The sequence below is a fragment of the Echinops telfairi genome, unplaced genomic scaffold (genome assembly GCF_000313985.2).
Source record: "Echinops telfairi isolate 266 unplaced genomic scaffold, ASM31398v2 ScPeMD7_1;HRSCAF=3_0, whole genome shotgun sequence".
Taxonomy (NCBI): domain Eukaryota; kingdom Metazoa; phylum Chordata; class Mammalia; order Afrosoricida; family Tenrecidae; genus Echinops; species Echinops telfairi.
The window spans coordinates 6,855,494-6,874,848 of NW_022103896.1; the positions used below are offsets into that span (position 1 = coordinate 6,855,494).

Consider the following 19,355-nt stretch of genomic DNA (forward strand, 5'->3'; position numbering starts at 1 on the left):
CAGGGTCGTTTCAGCCTACTGGTCCTGGGTGGTTGTCTCTGCGGATTCTCAGTTCTCAGATTTTGGTGCATTTTCTGTGCAGCCTAACGTGTGGGAGGCGCGAGCATTGGCCCCTCTGTGTTGCCTGCGCACCCTTGGAAGGTACTCACCTCCGTGCCCAGCCGTGAGTCTGCCCAGGGCTTCGCATTGGGGTCTTAGCGGGCGGGTGTCCTCCGTGCTGGGGGCACCTGGAATGGCCCCGCTCTCTGACTTGTGAAGCGTTCCCTTGTGGGAAAGATGCAGAGCACATAGTGTCTGCCGTAACCGTTTTCGGGGTACAGTTGAGTGTCACCCCCTGAATGAATGTGGTGCCGTGACCACCGCCTGTTTCCGCATGTTCTCCATCACCCCACACAGACTCCAGCACCCCTCTAGCATGAAGTCCTCCCCTCCCCGCTGGTAGCTCCTTGTGGTGGGGGTTTTGGGTGCCCACTCTCAGGACCCAATTCAGAGCAACCCGAGTACAATAGAAGGAAGCCCGCCTGGCCCTGCCCCATCCCCACTTCCGTCAGGGGGACCCCACTGCTGGAGCCACGGTGTCAGCCCCGCCTCCTTGAGGGTCTTCTTTCTCGCTGCCCCTCCACTTTACCAAGCATGACCTCGCCCTCCTGACCACACGCCCCAAGTCCGTGAGATGAAGTCCCGCCGTCCTCGCTTCCAGAGAGCACTCGGGCTGTGCTTCTTCCCAACAGACTTGTGCCTTCTCCTGGCAGCCCGTGGTGCCCCCGGCATTCTTCACAGCATCGTAACTCAACTCGTGAGTCTGTGGTCTTCCTTACTCATTGTCCAGCCATCTCACGCACGTGCAAACCAAAGTCACACTCCACTGCCATCGAGTGGATGCCGATGTGCAGTGGTTTTGAACTGCTTACCTTGCAGTTAGCAGCACAACACATTACCATGACGCCCCCAGGGCTCTTCAACTCCACTGCCATTGAGTCCATGCCGACTCACAGCGAGCCTGTAGGACAGGGTCGAGCTGCCCTGTGGGTTTCGGAGGCCGTAACTCTTTACGGGGAGAAGAAAGCCCTTCTTTCTCCCGAGGAGCGGCTGGTGCTCACGAACTGCTGGTCTTGCGGTCAGTAGCCAAATGAGTCACCACTGTGCCACCAGGGCTCCCCATGTCCACGAGGAGATTGAAAATACCATGGTGTGGGCCAGGCGCACCTTAGTCGTCAAGGTGAGGAGTTTCTAACGTAAAGAAGTCTCTTGCCGCAGCTTTGCCCAGTGCAGTGCAGTTTGATATCCGTAGGGCTGTGTTCCCGCACCTCTGGGGACTCGAGTCTTTATGTTCTGTCTAGCTGTTTCCAACCAGTGGCTTTTGTCAGTGGACACAGTGATTCGAAGCTGATCTGTGCGGTAGCAGGCATCGGAACTCTCTCTCTCTCATTGTATTGGAGTAGCGTTCTGTCGTCTGTTTACCGGTTCACAGACACTTGTGCTGTCTGTACCTTTGGCTGCCATGAGCAGCGCTCCGGGGAAGCTGGTGTGCTCGGATCTGTTCCTGTCCCTGCCTGCCGGTCTCCTGGGTGCAGAATCAGGAGTGGATTGGCTGAGCCATCTGGTGATTCTATATTGAACGTATCCAAAGCTGCCAACTTCTTCTCTGCAGCCATGCGACAGGCTGTTTTAAACACATGGTTTTAATTAACACGCAGTGTTAATAGCCAGGTAGAGCCCGCCACCTGCACAGCCAGGGGTGTGGCAGCTCGGTGGCTGTTGGTGACAGTGTGTTCCCTATGGTGCTGGCCGTGGGAAGGCAGGCCCGTGGCCCCGTGGGGATGGCGCTGGGTTTGGCTGGCATGACTCTGGTCCAGCATGGCCACATCGCCAGGGGGAGGTCAGCCTCCAGGAGGTCACGAGCCCTGGCCCACAGGGACGTTGGGGAGACTAAGTGAGACCTCCTCCTCTCTCAGCCTTAGTTTTCTCCTCTGCGGACTGAGTGCCACGAAGCCTGCCGCCCAGCTTGCAGGGTCAGCAGGAAGCACGCTGAGAATGACGTGGCCTCCCCTGAACAGCAACAGCAACAAACGTCTGTGTGTCCCTTCTTCTTTTGCCAGCTTGCTGGTCCTCTTGGGGGTGGGTGGGGGCTGGAGGGTGTGCGGGAGGGGAAGGGAACTATCAGTCGACAGTATTGAAGAGGTTTTCCTCCGCTAAGCCTGGCCCTGCCTGGTCACATGTCTGCTCCGTTTGCGGTTTGGAGGGAAGGGCTTTCCTGGGCTGTGACTTCCTGTGGGGAACCCCTCTGGCTTGGGACTCGGCAGAGCTGTGCCTCTTTGCACCCCGGGTGTGCCCTGCTGGCCTACCACCCTGCTTTCACAGTTCCCCTTTGTGGGGGCCTTCTGCGAAGAGAAGGGAGAGTGGGGATGAGGAGAGGAGAGGGGGCTTGTTGTAAGAGCGCAGGTTGACATGACAGACAGGGAAGAGTCCTCAGAGGGGGTCTGTGGTCTACAGAAAGACAAATATCGTAGAGCGGGGGTGAGGGGCTGGGTTTCAGGAGCATAGTGGGGTGGCCCCCCTCTGTCAGCGGCCTTCCAGGTTGGGGGCCAGCGTGATAAGGGTTCATATGGTGTTGCGATTTTACTGTTTATTTTTTTAATGATTTAAAATTGTGCTGTACAACAAAGTCTACATGGAAGAAGCACACCAGTCTGTGTGATCATGAGGTGTCGATGAGATCAGATATCAGGCACCAAAGATCCAGAACCAAAAATCATAGCAATGTGAATGAGGGGGAGTGTGGAGTGGAGACTCAAAGCCCATCTGTAGGCAATCGGACAACCCCTTACAGAAGGGTGTCAAGGAAGAGACGAGCCAGTCAGGGTGCAGTATAGCGCTGATGAAATATACAGCTTTCCTCTAGTTCTCCAATGCTTACTCCCTCTCACGATCATGACCCCAATTTTATCTTACAAATCCGGCTAGACCAGAGCAAGTACACGGGTACAGATAAGAGCTGGAAACACAGGGAATCCAGGACAGATAAACCCCTCAGGACCAATGAGAGTAGCCATACCAGGAAAGTAAGGGAAGGTGGGGGGAGAAAGGGGGAACCGATCACAATGATCTACATATAACGCCCAGAAAAGTGGATGAAGGGAGACATCTGTCAGTGTAAGGCATGAAAAAAAAAATTGTAAATTATCAAGGACGCCTGAGGGAGGGAAGGGTAGGGTAGGAGGGAAAAAACCATGAGGAGCTGAGTCCAAGGGCTCAAGTAGAAAGAAAATGTTTTGACAGTGATGTGAGTATGGATGGATGGTCACAATGCATGTATGCATGGATTGTGAGAAGAGCTCAAAGAGCCCCCAATAAAATGATACAAAAATTTGTGCTCTAGGTGCAAGTTTACAGGCAACTCTGTCTCCCTCTGGACTGTCAGGGACGTGTCATTGCTGCTTTCCCCACGAGGTGGCAGCACCGTTCCCACTCGCCCCTGGCTCCAGCACACCGCCTGCTCCCCTTTGCTGGGGTAACTCATGGGTGCAATCTGTGCGTCATGACCCCTTTGGAGGGGGTCGAAGGGCCCTTTAACAGGGCTTGCCTAACACCATTGGAAAACACATAAATATTTAACAATATAGAATTACATATGGTTTTGTAATTAATCACTATGCTTTAATTATGTTCAATTTATAAAAATGAAAATACATCCTGCATATCAGATATTTACATTATGAGTCACAACTAGCAAACTTATAGTTATGACGTAGCAACGAAAATAATGTTATGGTTGGGGTCACCACAACATGAGGAACTGTATTAAAGGGCCACGGCATTAGGAAGGTTGAGAACCACTGCTTTCGGGCGTGTGCTTTGTCTTCTGGGCCTGCCTGTCCATTGTTGGGCTGAACAGTGGCCTCAGGTCCGTGTTGGTTCTGGGTTGGAATAGTGCCTTAGGGTTACCGCCTGAAGGCCGGCTCCGGTCTCTGTCAGACCTGTCAGCCTGGCCTTTTTATGGATTTGATTTGTTCCTGAAACTTTTGGCTGGGAATTGGGCGCAGGCTTCTAGAGCAGGTCCTCAGTGCTCCATCAGACCAATCATCCAGGCACATTCGGTTCCTGTGGTGATTGGAGGCCCCTCTCTGGCCCTCGACGTAACCCCTCTTCCTCCTGTTTCCTGCTTCCTTCTCTCCAGCTTCCTACACCTTCCGAACTTGGCTCTTGATCTTCAGTGGCTGGTTGTTTGCAGGCCTGCAGACCTCTGGTAGGCCAACACCCCCTTGACAGGCCTGTCTATTGTTGGGCTGAAAACTGAGCCACAGAAACGTGTCTGTTAACCCAAGGGCCGTGGTCTGGGGGGTCCCACCAGCCTCTATCTAAACAGTGAGCTCAGTCTTTTGTTTGTTTTTAAGAATTTTGAGTTTTCCCCTATGTTTCCTCTCTATCTAGAACCTTCTCTGGTGATCCCGTGATGACCAGGCACCGTGTACTTCTGGTCTCAGGGCTAGCAGGTGGATAATCCGCGAGTCCACAGCACTAATCCTTTCCACACATGCCAAATTTCTTCACTCTTCTTCCTCCAGACAGGGAGAGACCAGAGGTTGCACCTTGCATGGCCACTCACAAGCTTTTAAGGGCCCAGTTGATACTCACCAAAGTGGGCATTGGCATCCCCTGAGATTATGGTCCTAAACCCCCAGGCCCATTGAATTAGAATTTTTGTTCTACGTTTTTCTTCTGCTCTGTCCAGAACTGGGTGTGGTGATTTCAGTCAGTTTGGCTGCAGTGGTGGCTGGGCACCATCTAGTCCTTCTGGTCTGGGGATCACATTGGCTGTGGTTCATGCCAACCCAGCAAACTTGTTTCTCAAGTAGGATGTGCAAATTAGACTCTCCCAGATGAATAAATACCAAGAGACTTTGTAGAAACCAGAGCAAGCTCACAAGAAATGTTAACGGGAGTCCTTTGGATAGCGCCCCAATGAATGAATGCATGAATGATTACCAACATTATATATTAATTCATTAATGTATTAATACCAACTAGATAAAGAAGTCTTGAAAATGAAACAAAGCTTAAGACTGATATTGGGGACCCACAGAGGCCCATCTGTAAAGAAGGTCAAAACAACAAGGGAGACGGCGTGGAGAACTTCCTAGGGAGGGGAAGTCAAGGAGGTGTTAGGAAATAAAAAACTGCTGGAAGTTAGGAAGAGAGGCGTGATACATAGGTTTCTTGTGCCAACTGACCAATAGGAACATGTGGGATTCGTAAAGTTGCAGTTTGATTGGAGGGCAAAGAGATAAATGGCCTGGCAAGGCCCGTCCCTCTCTCTCACTCTCTGGTGATCAGACCAGCGTGCTGCTGCTTTAGCTGGTTCTTTGCCTCAGTCTGTGAGCTACACTACCTGTGGGCCAAGCCAACCCGTGGATCGTGTTGCTAGAGCTTGAGGTTCCCTCGAGACCTGCTTTGCCAGGCTGCTGGTATATACATTGCTTGAGCTTGAGGCTGGCAGATCCCGTCATCTTGCATTGCTTGAGTTTGATATCCCATCCAGGCTTGCTTTGTTAAGTTGTTGGTGACCCGCCCTGCTGTTTGCTGCCTGTGGGCAGACTCTGCTTGCATTCCCTGAGGGAAGACTCAATTGTCCACTTCCTTGACCTGGGACCCTGCAGCCCTCTGAGTTGAAGGACTTCCAGAGAGGGTGGTGTTAATTCATGGTGTGAAGTCGCAAAGCTAATATCCACAGAATCACCACCAATAGATGCAGTGCTTGTGAGAGGAGAGGCTCTGGGTGATCGTGTGTTTGATATTTTCCAGCAGTTTTGTCTGGATGAGAAGTATAAGGAAGCTGGTGGGCTGGTCCTCCTTACAATAGAAAATGTGATAAAGGAAAGGGATAATCTCAGAACCACAGAAGCATGTCTCAAGTGCTGAATGACAGACCTAAACGCTTCTGCATGTGCTACAGAGGAGAGTCCTCTCTCCTCTAGTAATAGAGCTGACATTGCCGAAAACCAAATCCAGAGTCTCATCATACGAGTAGCTGAATTACAGCGTCAGTTGAAATTGCAGGTCTAGAACAGTGTCTGATATTAAAGTAAGGGCATTAATGAGAAAGAATTGGGACCCTGAAACATGGTTGGGAACATATGGGCTGATGATCCAGAAGAGGAGGATATTGAGCCCCTAAAGTTCATTGAGCCACCCCATCAGTAGATCCACCCCTCCCACTGAGGGGATTAATCCACTATCAGCAAAACAACTCACACCTGAGCAGATTAACCAAACTGTTCAAACTGAAATGCCAGGTGGGACTACATTTGTAGCATTGCCTCGGGCAGATACCTTATAAGACATTGCTGAGGGCCGGCAGGAAACACCCCACTCCTGGTACCATAATGTGTTGGTCCGGGTAGACTAGAGAAACAAAGTCTAGAGACACTCATGTGTATGAGACAGAGCTTTACATACAAGAGCAATTGAACATTGAGAAAACACCGCAGCACAGTCCAGATCAAGTCCGTAAGTCTGATGTTAACCCATATATCTGATACCAATCTACAAATTCCTCTTCAGACTCACACAACACATACAATGATGCTGAATGCAGGAAGATCACAGGCCAGCGGGTGGAAAGTCTTGTGGATCCAGTGGTGATGGAAGCATCTCGGCGCTGGCATGGTCTCCACTTGGCTCCTCCAGCTCCAGGGCTCTGGCTCCATCAGCCTCTCTCCATGTGGCTTGTCAACAACAACGTCTCCCAGGGAGTGAGCGTGTGTCCCACCTCCAGTGAGCTATGTATCTCCTTAGCGTCTCCAAATGAGGTCATCAAGCTGTGACCTGATTGACAGGCTAAACTCCACCCCTTCACTCTTGATGAGTCTCCAATTGACAACAGATTATGTAACTACTACAAGAGGTAAACTTCAGAGTGACCACAAAGAAAGCTGACAAAGCACAGAGCCTTGTTAACTCACTCTCCATTGTGGGCAGCCAGCCAGAAAGAAACCCAACAAGACATAGAAGACCCGATGTCTCAGACAGAACCAGAGCCCTCATGCAGTGAAGTTCCTGGGCTTGAAGGGGAAGGACCACTGAGCTGGAGGACATCTGCATTGATCAGCACAGCATAGCCCGTGAAAACAGTATTCCCCATGCCACTTTGCTGAGTAGCCTTTGAGGCTTAAACAACCTAGGGGCAGCCCTCACAGATACAGCCGTTGGTCTCTTTCCGCCCGGAGTTGGGGAGAATGGGAGCGTCACGGGCTCCAGGAGGTCCTTGTCCTTTGCTGTCCAGGCATCGGGCCTCTCCTTTATGGATCCCGCCCTTTTTGGACGTACCTCTGTCCTAGAGCAGCGGTTCTCAACCTGTGGGTCCCGACCCCTTTGAGGGTTGAATGACCCTTCCACAGGGGTCACTCGAATCATAACAGTAGCAAAAGTACAGTGATAAAGTAGCAATGAAAATAATTTTATGGCTGGGGGGTCACCACCACATGAGGCATTGTAGGAAAGGGTCGTGGCAGTAGGAAGGTTGAGAACCACTGCTCTAGAGACTGGTCTATTCCTGAAATGTCATGGCTAATATTCTGGATTTCCAGCTGGTCTGCTTTCCATGGTTTCAGTCCATTTATTTTATTGTTCTGTTTTCCTGTTGCTCTGTCCGTGTTTTCCTCGGTCTCTTGGAGAACCCCACCGACTGGTGCCTTGACTTCCTCATCAGGTGGCGCTGTGCCTTTCAGGCTCCCCCAGGGTCTGGGCTCTCCATGCTGGTCGCTTGGTGGAGCCCGCTCTGGGTGGATGTGAGAGTGCCTGTTGTCGGAGGGGTGGGTGGGTTTATATTTATTGTATGTTTGTTTGCTGTGCCCGGTTTTTTTTTTTTTAACCTGGGTGGGGAGGGCATGTGTCCTCCTGCGGCAGGTAACCTGCCTCCATTGGGGCCCTCCATTGGGACCCACTTCCCTACCCACCCACCTGCCCGCCTGACTTTGGGGCAGTGGGTGAGAGTGGGCTTCTCTTCACTGGTCTCTCGGGGCAGTGGAGGAGATTGCTGGGAGGTGAGGGGGCTGACCAGTTGGTCACCTGAGCCAGGGCACAGGGAGCATCCTCTCTGGTCCCTGGGTAGGTGTGTGTGCACACTGCTCACTGTGGCAGGGAGCATCCTCTCTGGTCCCTGGGTAGGTGTGTGTGCACACTGCTCACTGTGGCAGGGAGCATCCTCTCTGGTCCCTGGGTAGGTGTGTGTGCACACTGCTCACTGTGGCAGGGAGCATCCTCTCTGGTCCCTGGGTAGGTGTGTGTGCACTGCTCACTGTGGCAGGGAGCATCCTCTCTGGTCCCTGGGGTAGGTGTGTGTGCACACCGCTCGCTGTGCTTGGCGTCTTTGTCACTGGGTGGTGGCATGAAATCACTCTCTGATGGTCCGGGGTGGGCCAAAGTCAATGGTTGGAGGCAGGGGACGTGGCGGGGAGTGGGAGGTGAGGGGGCCCACCATTCAGGGTGTGTCTGCCTGCTAACACGTGACCTGGGAGAGGGGTGTGTGCTGTGGGTCTGCCACCCCTCTTTCCTCCACGCCAGCGGCCGGATGTAGGACTAAGCGCTTGGTTTGTGGGCCTCCAGCACCAGTGGCTGGGCGGAGCAGCGGGTGCCACTGACCCCGGGGCCCCTGGAGGGGGACGAAGTGACAGGTTCGGTGTGTTTCTCTCCCACAGAAAACACGGCCATCTTCATGTGCAAATGCTGCAACCTCTTCTCACCCAGCCAGTCAGAGCTCTGCTCTCACGTGTCCGAGAAGCATGCGGAGGAGGGGCTGAGCATGGATGACATCATCATTCCCCTCCGGCCTCTCAGCACACCCGAGCCCCCCAACCCCAGCCGAGCCGGAGATGGTAAGGGGCCCTGAGCCTGGGTGGGTTGCTGTGCCCCCGGGTCCTGGTTCTTAGCGCCTGTTGGTTATGACGAGGCTGATTGGCGCTCAGGGATTTGGGGAGTGTGGGTGTCTGCTTGTGGGCAGAGCAGAAGGGGCAGCGACCCCCTCCCAGGAGAGCTGGGCTCCTGGAGGCCTCAGCCCCGTCCTGGCGAGCGGCCTCGTGTCACATCTGTGTCGATGAGCATGTGGGCATGGGCTGGCCAGGCTGGCCTGCTGCAGGAAGCCGGCTGCCTGTGGGCTGCCCTGCCAGAGCCACTCGGTGTGTGGAGACCCTTGCCTGCTCACAGGAAGGACGGCGGTTCGGACCCACCCGAGGTGCGGGGGTGCTTGGAGTTGATGCCCCACCACAAAAGCCAGGACATTATAATTGAGGGCACTTTGGGGCCGGCTTGCTCCCCGCAAAATGATGGTTTTGAAATCCTACTCCCCAGCACCTATAAATGAAGCTTTACTTGAAACTAAGACATGTGCCGTTGTAGACAGGAGCCCTGGTGGCATCATGGGCTTAGAGCTGGGTGTCCCACATCACCAAGAAAGAATGGAAGAGGCGCTTCCTGGCTCCTCACACTCCTCACACCGAGACAACTCACGCTGGCTGAACACAACATGCTTTATGGTCATTTCACGACCGTCCTGTGCCGTTGCAGAATCTATTGTTGTGTCCCCCACAAAGAGAAGGCCACCATGAAGTAGCTACTACTTAGGTCTCAGGTGGCCCAGATCCCCAGGACACCCCCCAGGGCCTACCCACTGTCAGCTTCACCCAAGTTTGACCCCCGACAGGAGCAGGTAAGGTCTCCCTGCTGCCCGAGCGAGGGCCTGAGAAGGGCTAGCCACTGTCCGTGGCAGGCGGTCTGTGCTCTCCTGGCTCCTCATGGAGACAGCCCGGGGGACAGGAGAGCAGCTGTGTTCCCCGGTGGAACCGGGCACAGATAAAACCAAGGGCCAGAGCTGAGGTTGAATGCAAGCCCAAGTCCCAACCCCAGACTCTCTCCAGCTGGTGTCCGGCCACTCCGGTGGTTGGCTGGTCTGTGCCATCGGGGGGATGTCCTTGGGTAAGCCCCCTCGCTCCAATGCCTGCAAGCTGTCCCCGGGGCCGTGCTTGGGGCCTCGGGTCCAGTGGACGCTGATGTTCTTGCCCACATACCAGTAGAGGCTGATGTCGTTACCCATGCACACCGGTGACCCCTCCGTGCCAGACCCCTCCAGTCTCACAGTCCCTATGTCACTGCACCCTTGGCTTCTCAACGGCTTTATCCTCTCCCGGCACCTGGGAATGGCTGGAGGCAGTGGTGGGATTCAGCCGGTCTGCCCTGGTTTTGCAGGACCGACGCTTGCTCTTTTTGTTGTTGAGCTCAGTGACCCAGTTGCTAAAGTCGCCCTTGTAGTCAGGGTTCTCCCTGAGGTGGGCGGCTGCACATCTCAAGCTTACACTCCTCAGTCTTTTCAACATCAGTGCAATGGCACGTTATCTACGTGCCCCAGTCATGCTCATTCTACCCATAGGTGGACACAATCAGACAGCATTGTGCTTGCCAGTTATCTGTTCAGTTCACAAAGCCCGTCGTGCTTTTGATGAAGCACTACATGTTTAGTCCCATGTATGTTACTTCAGTCAACAAGCATGTAAGCTAAAGAGAAAAAGTGCCAAATGGCCAGAGGTGACATGCTGTCACTCCTTCCAGCTTTGTGTTGGGCCCCAAAGTCCCACACATGTCGAAAGAGACTATGAGGGGATGATGCAATTCCTGAAACACGCCCAGGGCTGAGAACACGGTCAGAACAACTGCTGTCAGTCCAGCAGCCTCAGACGGCTTTCAAACACGAACACGGTAGGTTCAGAGAAGAGAAGTCGCCAGTTCCAATCCATCAGACAATGTGTCTCCTGGCCTCCCTCTAAAGGAAGGGGCTCCCTCTCCTGCAGTGAAGAGATGCTCAAGGACAAACCGCACCGTCGATGGTGCGCGGAGAAAAGGGGAGAATGTTTATTGCCAGTTAGGATATCAATCAAGAAGCAATATGGAAATATCTTAGTTAACAGTTTGATTGCTTTTTTTGTCAGGTATTTAATATTTTTTCATTATTATTTTAAAACGCTTATAAGCTAGTTTTGTGTTCCTCTTTTATTGCTCTTACTTAAATATTAGCTGTATGAATAATAAACTACTTTTCAGGATATAATTTTTTTATACTTAAAACTGTCCTTAGGGCAGTGAACCTGCTGTTAAGTCATTTGATTTCCACCGGCGGCCAGAGGGACTTGTTTGTCTGGACACATTGTCTGGAGTGTGTCCTTGTTAGCAGAGCCAGACAGCGGGTCAGTAGGGCAGTCTGAAGACTCCCCGGGAGAAGCTACTGGAGTTCAGGGTGGGTCATGACTGAGAGAGGATGCTTGCTCTCACAGGCTGGGTTTCTGTGCAGGAGCGTGGCTGCTGTCCCTCTTCATAAAAATAGATCGGAGTTGGTGGGGGTTCCTCACTCCTGTTTCCAGTGGTTCCCCTGTCCTGCCAGCAGGGACTTCATTACGGAGCCTACATGGCTTGTCTCAAGCCCCCACCTGCAGCACCTGACATCCCTCATCCGCTGGCTGCAGTCGGCCGTGGCTCACACTGCACGCTGGCTCGGAGCCCGAGGGATTCCGGTGAAGCAGGGCTCTGTGAAGCAGAGCCAGCAGCTGGCAGCCTGGTTGCAGGTTTCCTCCATCAGCTCAGAAACACTGTATCCAAGAGGCAGGCATGGTGGATGCCCGCTTCTCCCCTGTCTCCTGCGGGTGGGTCGGGGTTCCAGGTCCCGGAGGTGTGTACTCTCACTTCACCCTCACTCCAGCCCACCTGAGCCTGGCAACAGGCGCCTCGTTCTTCATTGCTTGGGGAAGTCAAGTGAGGCTTCCAGATGTTAGTTCAAGTTGCTTCAGGGCATGCTCAGAACACCACACCTGTTACCGTCAGGTGATCCTGGCTCAGGCAGACCCCACACTTTAAAGAATGGATCGGAGCTCCCTCGAGCCCCCTTGGCTGGAGTCTTTACAGGACCAGGTCGCCAGACCTTTCTTCCCACAACACCACTAGGTGGGCGCACACTGCCCACCCGTTGATTAATCATTAATCGTGAGCAGGACCTGTGGGTGCCATGCAAGGGCCGGTAGTTTCTAGAGCTGGGTTGCAGCCACACCTGTCTGACCTCACTCTGGGTCTGAGCCCTCCCTCCGTCTGTCGATGCAGTGGTCACAAGGTGCGATGCTACTGGAAGCCTGGCTCTCAGTACCCCGCATCAGCAGGGTCACGCTTGCTCGTGGTGGACACGTTTCAACGGAGCTTCCTGACTGAGCCAAGACTAGGAGGAGCACTGGCAGTCTGCTTCTCATGGGAAACTGGCCAGGAAAGCACTGGGAACAGCAGCACCACGTTGTCTGAAGAGGAGCCCCTCTGGCCGGCCAGCCATCCGAGCAGGGCTGGGGGGAGCGGCCTCCGCAATGTAGGGCTGACCTTACTGACCAGAAGGGGGCCCAGTTCTCTCCCGCTTGCACTGCTGATGTGGCAGGAACCGCCCGAGAAGAACAGCTAGTTACTCACCACCTGCTGGGACTCGGAGTGTGTGAAGTCCAAGTCCAGGAGAACAGAGCGTTTTAAAAGTGAGATGGGACACCTGAGGACCGGCCAGGTCTCAGATGGCAGTGGCTGAAATGGCCTGGGGCCGGTCATGCCGAATAAGACCCAAGTGTCTGCAGAGTAGATACCGTGGTCTGCCGTCCTGGGAACACAGGTCTTAGAGCGACAGTGTTCATTCATCATCAGAAAGAACTCTGCAAGACCTGTCTGTCTTGAGGACAATACTGGTGTCTGTGAGAGGGTAAGATCTGCCTACACAGAATTCCTGTTAACACAGCTGTTACTCAAATTTACCCACCAACAGCTAAAGCCGGCGAGGAGGAAAATGGTGAATTTTATCACCTTCTGTCTGAAATCACTTACAGAATTGAAAGCTTGTAGACAAGATGGGTCAGTGGTCTGGAAACAGGACCTTGCGGATAGGAAGTAATGCCAGAGATTCAGTGATCGCATGCTGCAAGACCAACGAGTATTCCTTACAAATACCCGTTTCCACATACGTGATGACTATGCATGTGGAACTTGCCAGTGGAGTAGACAAAGGAATCAAGTTGAGTACAGCTGAGAAAGAGATGGCAGAGAAACTCAATGTTATCTGCCAGAAAAAGGCCGGGAGACATCCATTGTTTATTTACAAGTTGAAGTTGAAGTTGAATTCAAAACAAAAAACCTCCATGGGAGCCAATATACCTACCACCTTGAGTATATCCCACCTGATGAGTGTAGAGAACATCTCAAAATGGATTGGATACATTGAAAGTTAATGACCTGCTGAGTTTGGGATGACATCAAGGGCATTATGCACGGAGATGCCAAAAGGCGATTAAACTGGACAAGAAAGAAAGAAAAGACCAAATTGTACATCAAAAGAGCCTGAGACTTGCACTAGAAAGTCGAGTTGCCTGGCAGAAAAGAGGAACTGCAAGAGCTGAACAGAGCATCTCAAAGGGTGGCCCCAGGAGACAAGGTGAAAATAATGTGACGCAATGTGTAACAACCTGGAGTTAGAAAAGCAAAAGGGAAGAACAAGCCTTTCTCAAGCTGAAAGAATTGAAGAATAAGTGAAGAAAAAAACCCAAGTCCCGAGATGTAATGTTGAAGGATTCTAGGGGCAAACTACTGAACAACACAGGCAGTGTCAACAAGGTGGAGAGAAGGCACAGAGTCACTGTACCCAAAAGGGTTGGTCTGCGTTCAGCTGTGTCAGGAAGTAGCATTATGGTCCAGACCTGACCACACGGAGGGCAGACGCCCAAGCTACGCTGAAGGCATTGGCACAAATTAAGTAAGATAAGCCGAGGCTCTAGGAAGGATGGCATACCAGTTTCACCAAGTGGCCGCGGTCTTACTCATCTTACCAGGGAGCTTGGAAGTCAGCGGCTTCACCAACTGACTGACGGGAAGAGAGCCCTGCCTGTGTCCACTGCACGGAAGGTGATTGAGCCATTGAAACACGGCCACTGTCCAAGAAGATCATTCACACCACACGCATTACATAGTAGTAGGAAAAAAAAAAGGTCTAGCGGTACCTACAAGGAACTGCCAGGAATTCCAGCTGGATTTAGAAGGAGATATGGCTAGAGAGGCATGTGATGGCTGATGTTAAGCTGGATCTTGGCCGGGAGCAGAGAATACCTACCAGAGAGATTATTACTAAAGCACCGTTATTGTTAGTGTTTTGTCAGCTACACAGAGGCATTCAACATGTGGATCGTGACACATGCTAGATAACACCGTGGAGAATGGGAATTCTAGAACACCTCATTGTGCGCACAGAGAAACGACCCAGGAGCAGTGGTTCCAACAGAACAAGGGGCTGCTGTGAGGGGCGGTGTCAGGGAACGTGTGGGTCGGGACTGAATCTGCTGAGCAAGTGCTTGGAGAAGCTGCCTGCTGAAGACGCATGTGGCCACGGTATTGGAGGAAGACTCTAATCTGAACTAGGCAGATAGTACGAGTTGTCACCTGCTGCAGGTAAAGCAGACACGAGGCTTTACTGATGAATACTAAAGACGGCTGCCTTCAATAGGGTTCCCGCCTCATTGTATAGCAAACCAGAGTCCTCCAGGGAGGAGATGAGCCAGTCAGGGTGCAGTATAGGACCGATGAACCATACAACTTTCCTATAGTTCTCTAATGCTTCTGCTCCCTCACTATCAGGATCCCAATTCTACCTTACAAATTTGGCTAGACCAGAGGATGTACACTTGTACAGATAAGAGCTGGCAACACAGGGAATCCAGGACAGATAACCCCCTCAGGACCAATAATGAGAGTAGTGATACCAGGGGGGTAAGGGGAAGGTTGGGGAGAAAGGGGATCTGATCACAATGATCTACACATAACCCCCCTCCCTGGGGGATGGACAACAGAAAGGTGGGTGAAGGGAGACATCGGACAGTGTTAAGACATGAAAAAATTTTTATAAATTATCACGAGTTCATGAGGGAGGGCGAGTGGGGGAGGGAGGGGAAAATGAACTGATACCAAGAGCTCAAGTAGAAAGAAAATGTTTTGAGAATGATGATGCAACAAACGTACAAATGTGCTTGATGTAATGTATGGATTGTGATAAGAGCTGTACGAGCCCCCAATAAATAGTTTAAAACAGAAAAGAAAAGAAAAACCAGAGTCCTCACAGCTGGACCAATTATCACACTAAGCGAAGAAACTGTTGAAATGGCCCAGGGTCTCTTGGCCCATGGAAGACGGCACCAAGACATGAAGTGGACAGAGCTGCAGCCAGAGACCGCTCTAAGTTTTCGCAAGCAGAGGAGACGCAGGGATGCCGGCCGCAGAAGCCGGAGTGTTTCCAGTGGCCGCCTGCATGTGTGGAAACGGGCGGTGTGTACAGCAGACCGGAGAAGTGATGCCTGTGAACTACGGTGTTGGTGAAGATCCGGAAGAACCAGACTGCCAGGAGGATGCACACAGGTGTCTTGGGAGAAGGACCCGCATAGCCAGCTGCTCCTTAGAAACCCGGCAGGAGGGCTCTGGAGGGTCTGAGCACATGCATGCAGCATCTACTCGGCGCAAACATCTCCACCGGTGGCCCGCATTTACCTCTCCCCGGCATGCCAACTGCATCCCATAGGCTCTGCTCGGAGGCAGTCTCTTGTCTCCTCACCTCACAGTTCTTTCTCCTTTGGCCCCAAGATCGGGCGCCGTGAACCTGCCCAGCCAGGTAATGATTTCTTGGCATCCTTCGGTTTTGACCCAGAACATGTGTGGTTCTGGCCGCACGTGTTTCCCCTTCGCTGAGCCCTGGCCGCCACTGGCCTGTCCCTGGGCCTCAGAGAACTCACAGCAGGGGGCTGCTTTCATAAATCACTTTATTAATAATTTGCTTTGGACCGAAATTCTCCCGGAATACATTTCCTCCCCTTCTTGGCTGTGGATACTGGAGGCTTAGTTTTTAAAAAGTATTTCGTTGGCTGTTAATTAAATGTTGGCTCTGCGTAGGACACTCTTCTTCCATTGGGAACGCCAGGCCCCCTCCCCCAGCCCGATTTTCCCCGTTTGCACAAGTCTATCAGATTTGAGGCTTGTTAAGGCTTAGTTTCTCTCTACTGATTTCCATAGGTTTAACCGTCACAGTTCATTTCAAGTTGAGAGATCCTTGAAATGGTTTAATTAAACCTTTAACTGAGTAGTAATTGATTTATTATTGTGGTCTCCCTTTCTAACAAGAAGGTTCCTAATTCCTTGGGTTTATTTTATAGCTCTTTAATCTTCTCTGCTCCTGGAGGAAGCAGTCTGCAGGGGAACTTCACGCTCCACCCCCACTTCCCCTGTGTGCATGGGAGATGTGTGAGTCTGGCCTGATGAGGGGGCTTCAAAATTTTCATGGAACATTTCCATGATCTTTCTGTTGAAATTCTCTATGGACTTTTTGAAGCCTCCGTGTATGTGTGTGAGCATGTGTGTGTGATGGTGATGTATTGATGTGTGTGATTGTATGTGTGAGACTGTGAAGATGTATTTGTGTGTGGAGTTGGATATGTGTGGGAGATTGCATGGTTTGTTGGGCATGAGTCTGTATGTGGGAGTGTTTTGTGTACTTGCGTACTGTGTACTGTGCGTGTGCATGTGTGTATGCGTGCATATGTGCGTGCATGTATGAGTCTGCATGTGTGTGTGAATGTATGTGTTGAGTGTTTATGCGTGTATATGTGTACCTGCGTGTATGTGTATATGTGTGCATGTATACACGTGTGAGCATGTGCAGATGTGTGTGTGAGCGTGTATATGTGTGTGAGCGTGTGTATGTGTGTGAGTGTACACACGTACTCAGCCTTCCTGATGGGGACTGGAGCCCCCAGGGCCTTGGAGGAAGATGCTGGTAGGGCCACTGAGGGTGAGCTTGGGATGGCTTCTGCCTCCTGGACAAGGACCCCAGGAGGGGAGAGGGTGCTGCCTTCCTGGGAACCCTCCAGCTCCCGCACCCCGGCTCGCTGGCCATAATTCATCCGCTCTCTTCCTGCCTCCTGGGCTTGGGACATAAATGCCAGGGAGCTGCACTGTCACCGCGGTAACATGCTAGCCTTCCAGGGTGTCTCCCGGTCTTGAGTAAAGGCGTGGAAGGCTGCCCTGATCCTTGGTCTTAGGCGTGATTAAATTTGTGTGCCTGCCCCCCTCTCCCCATTCTATGCTGGCTCTCTTGCTGTGTGAGCTGTTTCGGAGCGAAGAGATCAGAGGAGAGGAATACTAAACCGGGATGACCAGGGCCCAGGTTAGCTTGGAGTCCTAATGTCCTGACTCCCCAAGGAAGAACCCAGCCGCTCACGGAGTTGCTGGTATTACCCGTGGCTCTGTGATGCCCAGGTTCAGGGACTCTGCGGATGGCAGGGTGGGCTGTTCATAGTGGGATGAGGCCTGATACACAGAAGGGACCCCTGGCATCTCTGGCCTGTCACCTGGGAAAATGGGATACAGGCCTTGGGCTGAGTGGCCGGGAAGAATCCCCCCACCCCCACCCCCTAGGTGCTCAGATGCTGGCCAGGCTGCCAAGTGCCCTCTGCTGGCCATCCTAGGGATTTCTCTGCTCCCTCTCAGGGACCCTATCCTCCCTTTCACCCAAGTCAGCACCTGTCAGCTTGCTAGCCTGCTGCTCCATCCTCCCCCTTCCCAGTCGATTCCCCTTGGCTGGCCAGCCTTTGTCTTGGTGCGGATGCTCGTCGCACGGGCTCTGACAATGCTGGCCCTTGGTGACCCCTCCCTTCCCTCAGCACCGTGCCCCCAGCCCCATCGTGTCGTCTGGGGCTTCCTGGGCGCATCATGCTTTCCAGTGAAGCACAGTGTGCGTGTGTGCGTGTGTGTGCACCTGAGTGTCTTTATCCGCCCATCCACGGATGGGCTTTTGGGCTGTTCCAGCTTCTCCCTATTGTGACCAGTGCCATGATGAACATGGGCGTGCACATTCCTTTAGGGCACATCCTGCCGCAGAGGGGTGGCCGGGCCCTATGGAGTACCTGTTCCCATCGGTCCAGGTGTGCCATGTCGCTTTCCACAGTGGCATCTCTTAATGAAAGGGGAGGGGCGGGGGGCATGTTCTCAGATGGAAGCACTGTCGTCTCATGTGCGAACACCTCGTGTCTTCTCCCCTGCACTCCCACCCCCAGAATTGTTGGCGGTGAAGCGGAAGAGGGGCCGGCCAAAGGGGTCCACAAAGAAGCCTTGTGCGGGAGCAGCTCAGCCGGAACAGGTGAGCAGCACCCCTGAGGAGGGCCCACCAGCTCCCGAGGACGAGGGCAGCGCGGGGTCCAGCAGCCTGGAGTGCAGCCAGTGCGGCCGCAGCTTCTCCAACGCCAGGCAGGTGCGGAAGCACATCTGCATCATCGTGCTGAACCTGGGTGAGGAGGACGCCGACGCAGGTAAGGGTGCCCGAGGGAGGGAGGGAGGGAGGGAGGGCCACCTGTTCACACCACGGTTGGCTGGCCTGCAGGCTCCTGTCTGGACACGGTCCCCATCAGGGAAAGTGCTTCTTTTTGTAATGACGTGTGTACCTGTGCACGGTCTTTCACGGAATGTGCCCCCTGATACTGGGAGTGGAGGGCTGAGCCTCGGGTGGGCTGAGAGCCACGGCAGAAAGGCTTGGCTCAGCCTGGCCATGCATGTGAGGAGCTGCCTGCCATTTTGAGGGTGCTTTCATTGTCCGGGGGCTGCAGAGGAGCCCTGCTGGTACAGTGGGTTACAGGTTGAGCTGCTAGCCTCATGGTCAGCGGTTTAAGCCCACCAGCAGCTCAAGAGACAGGTGAGGCTTCTGTTCCCATCGGGATTTACTGCTTGGGAAACCCACACTGTCCTGGAGGGGTGCTGAGAGCCGGGACCCCCTCGGTGGCAGTGCGTCGGGTAGGGTTGGGTGACACGTAGGCCCTGCCTGCAGTGAGCTATGATGGTTTGAACGTGCTAGCCCTGGGTCAGCCTGAGCAAGCCTGCTGAGAGCCCTGCACCTGGTGTCCACACCTGCTGTCCTTCAGGCAAGCAGGCCTGTGCAGCAATGACACGGAGCCCCTGATTCCTGGACTTGGCAGGTCCCTGCCACGTGCCTGGCTCACCGCTCACACACACCCTTGTGCTCCGTGGCCCTTGGTGGTCCCTCCTGGGTTAGTCAGGGGCCACTTGGGCCTTCCAGAAGCAACAGTTTTCAGTCTCTGCCCAAGTCCTGCTGACAGTCAGACCATGACCCCTTCGCTCCCCACCCACGGTGGAGCCCGGCGGCTGAGGAGCTGTGGCTCTCACCAAGCAGCGAGCACTTTCCCGCTGTGCCAGCAGGGCTCCTGTCTGGCTGTGTGGTGTTTGGCCATGTGTCCTCTCTGTGGCCGGGGACCTTG

At 53.3% G+C, this 19,355-nt stretch overlaps 1 protein-coding gene across 1 annotated transcript in view; it reads left to right on the forward strand.

Moving 5' to 3' along the window:
* Positions 1 to 19,355, forward strand: part of ZFAT (zinc finger and AT-hook domain containing) — a 104,055-nt gene that overhangs the window by 12,147 nt on the left and 72,553 nt on the right. The window contains exons 2-3 of the mRNA XM_045286964.1: positions 8,697 to 8,873; positions 18,144 to 18,395. Coding sequence (XP_045142899.1) covers positions 8,697 to 8,873; positions 18,144 to 18,395 — 429 coding nt within the window. The remainder of the gene's footprint in view (positions 1 to 8,696; positions 8,874 to 18,143; positions 18,396 to 19,355) is intronic.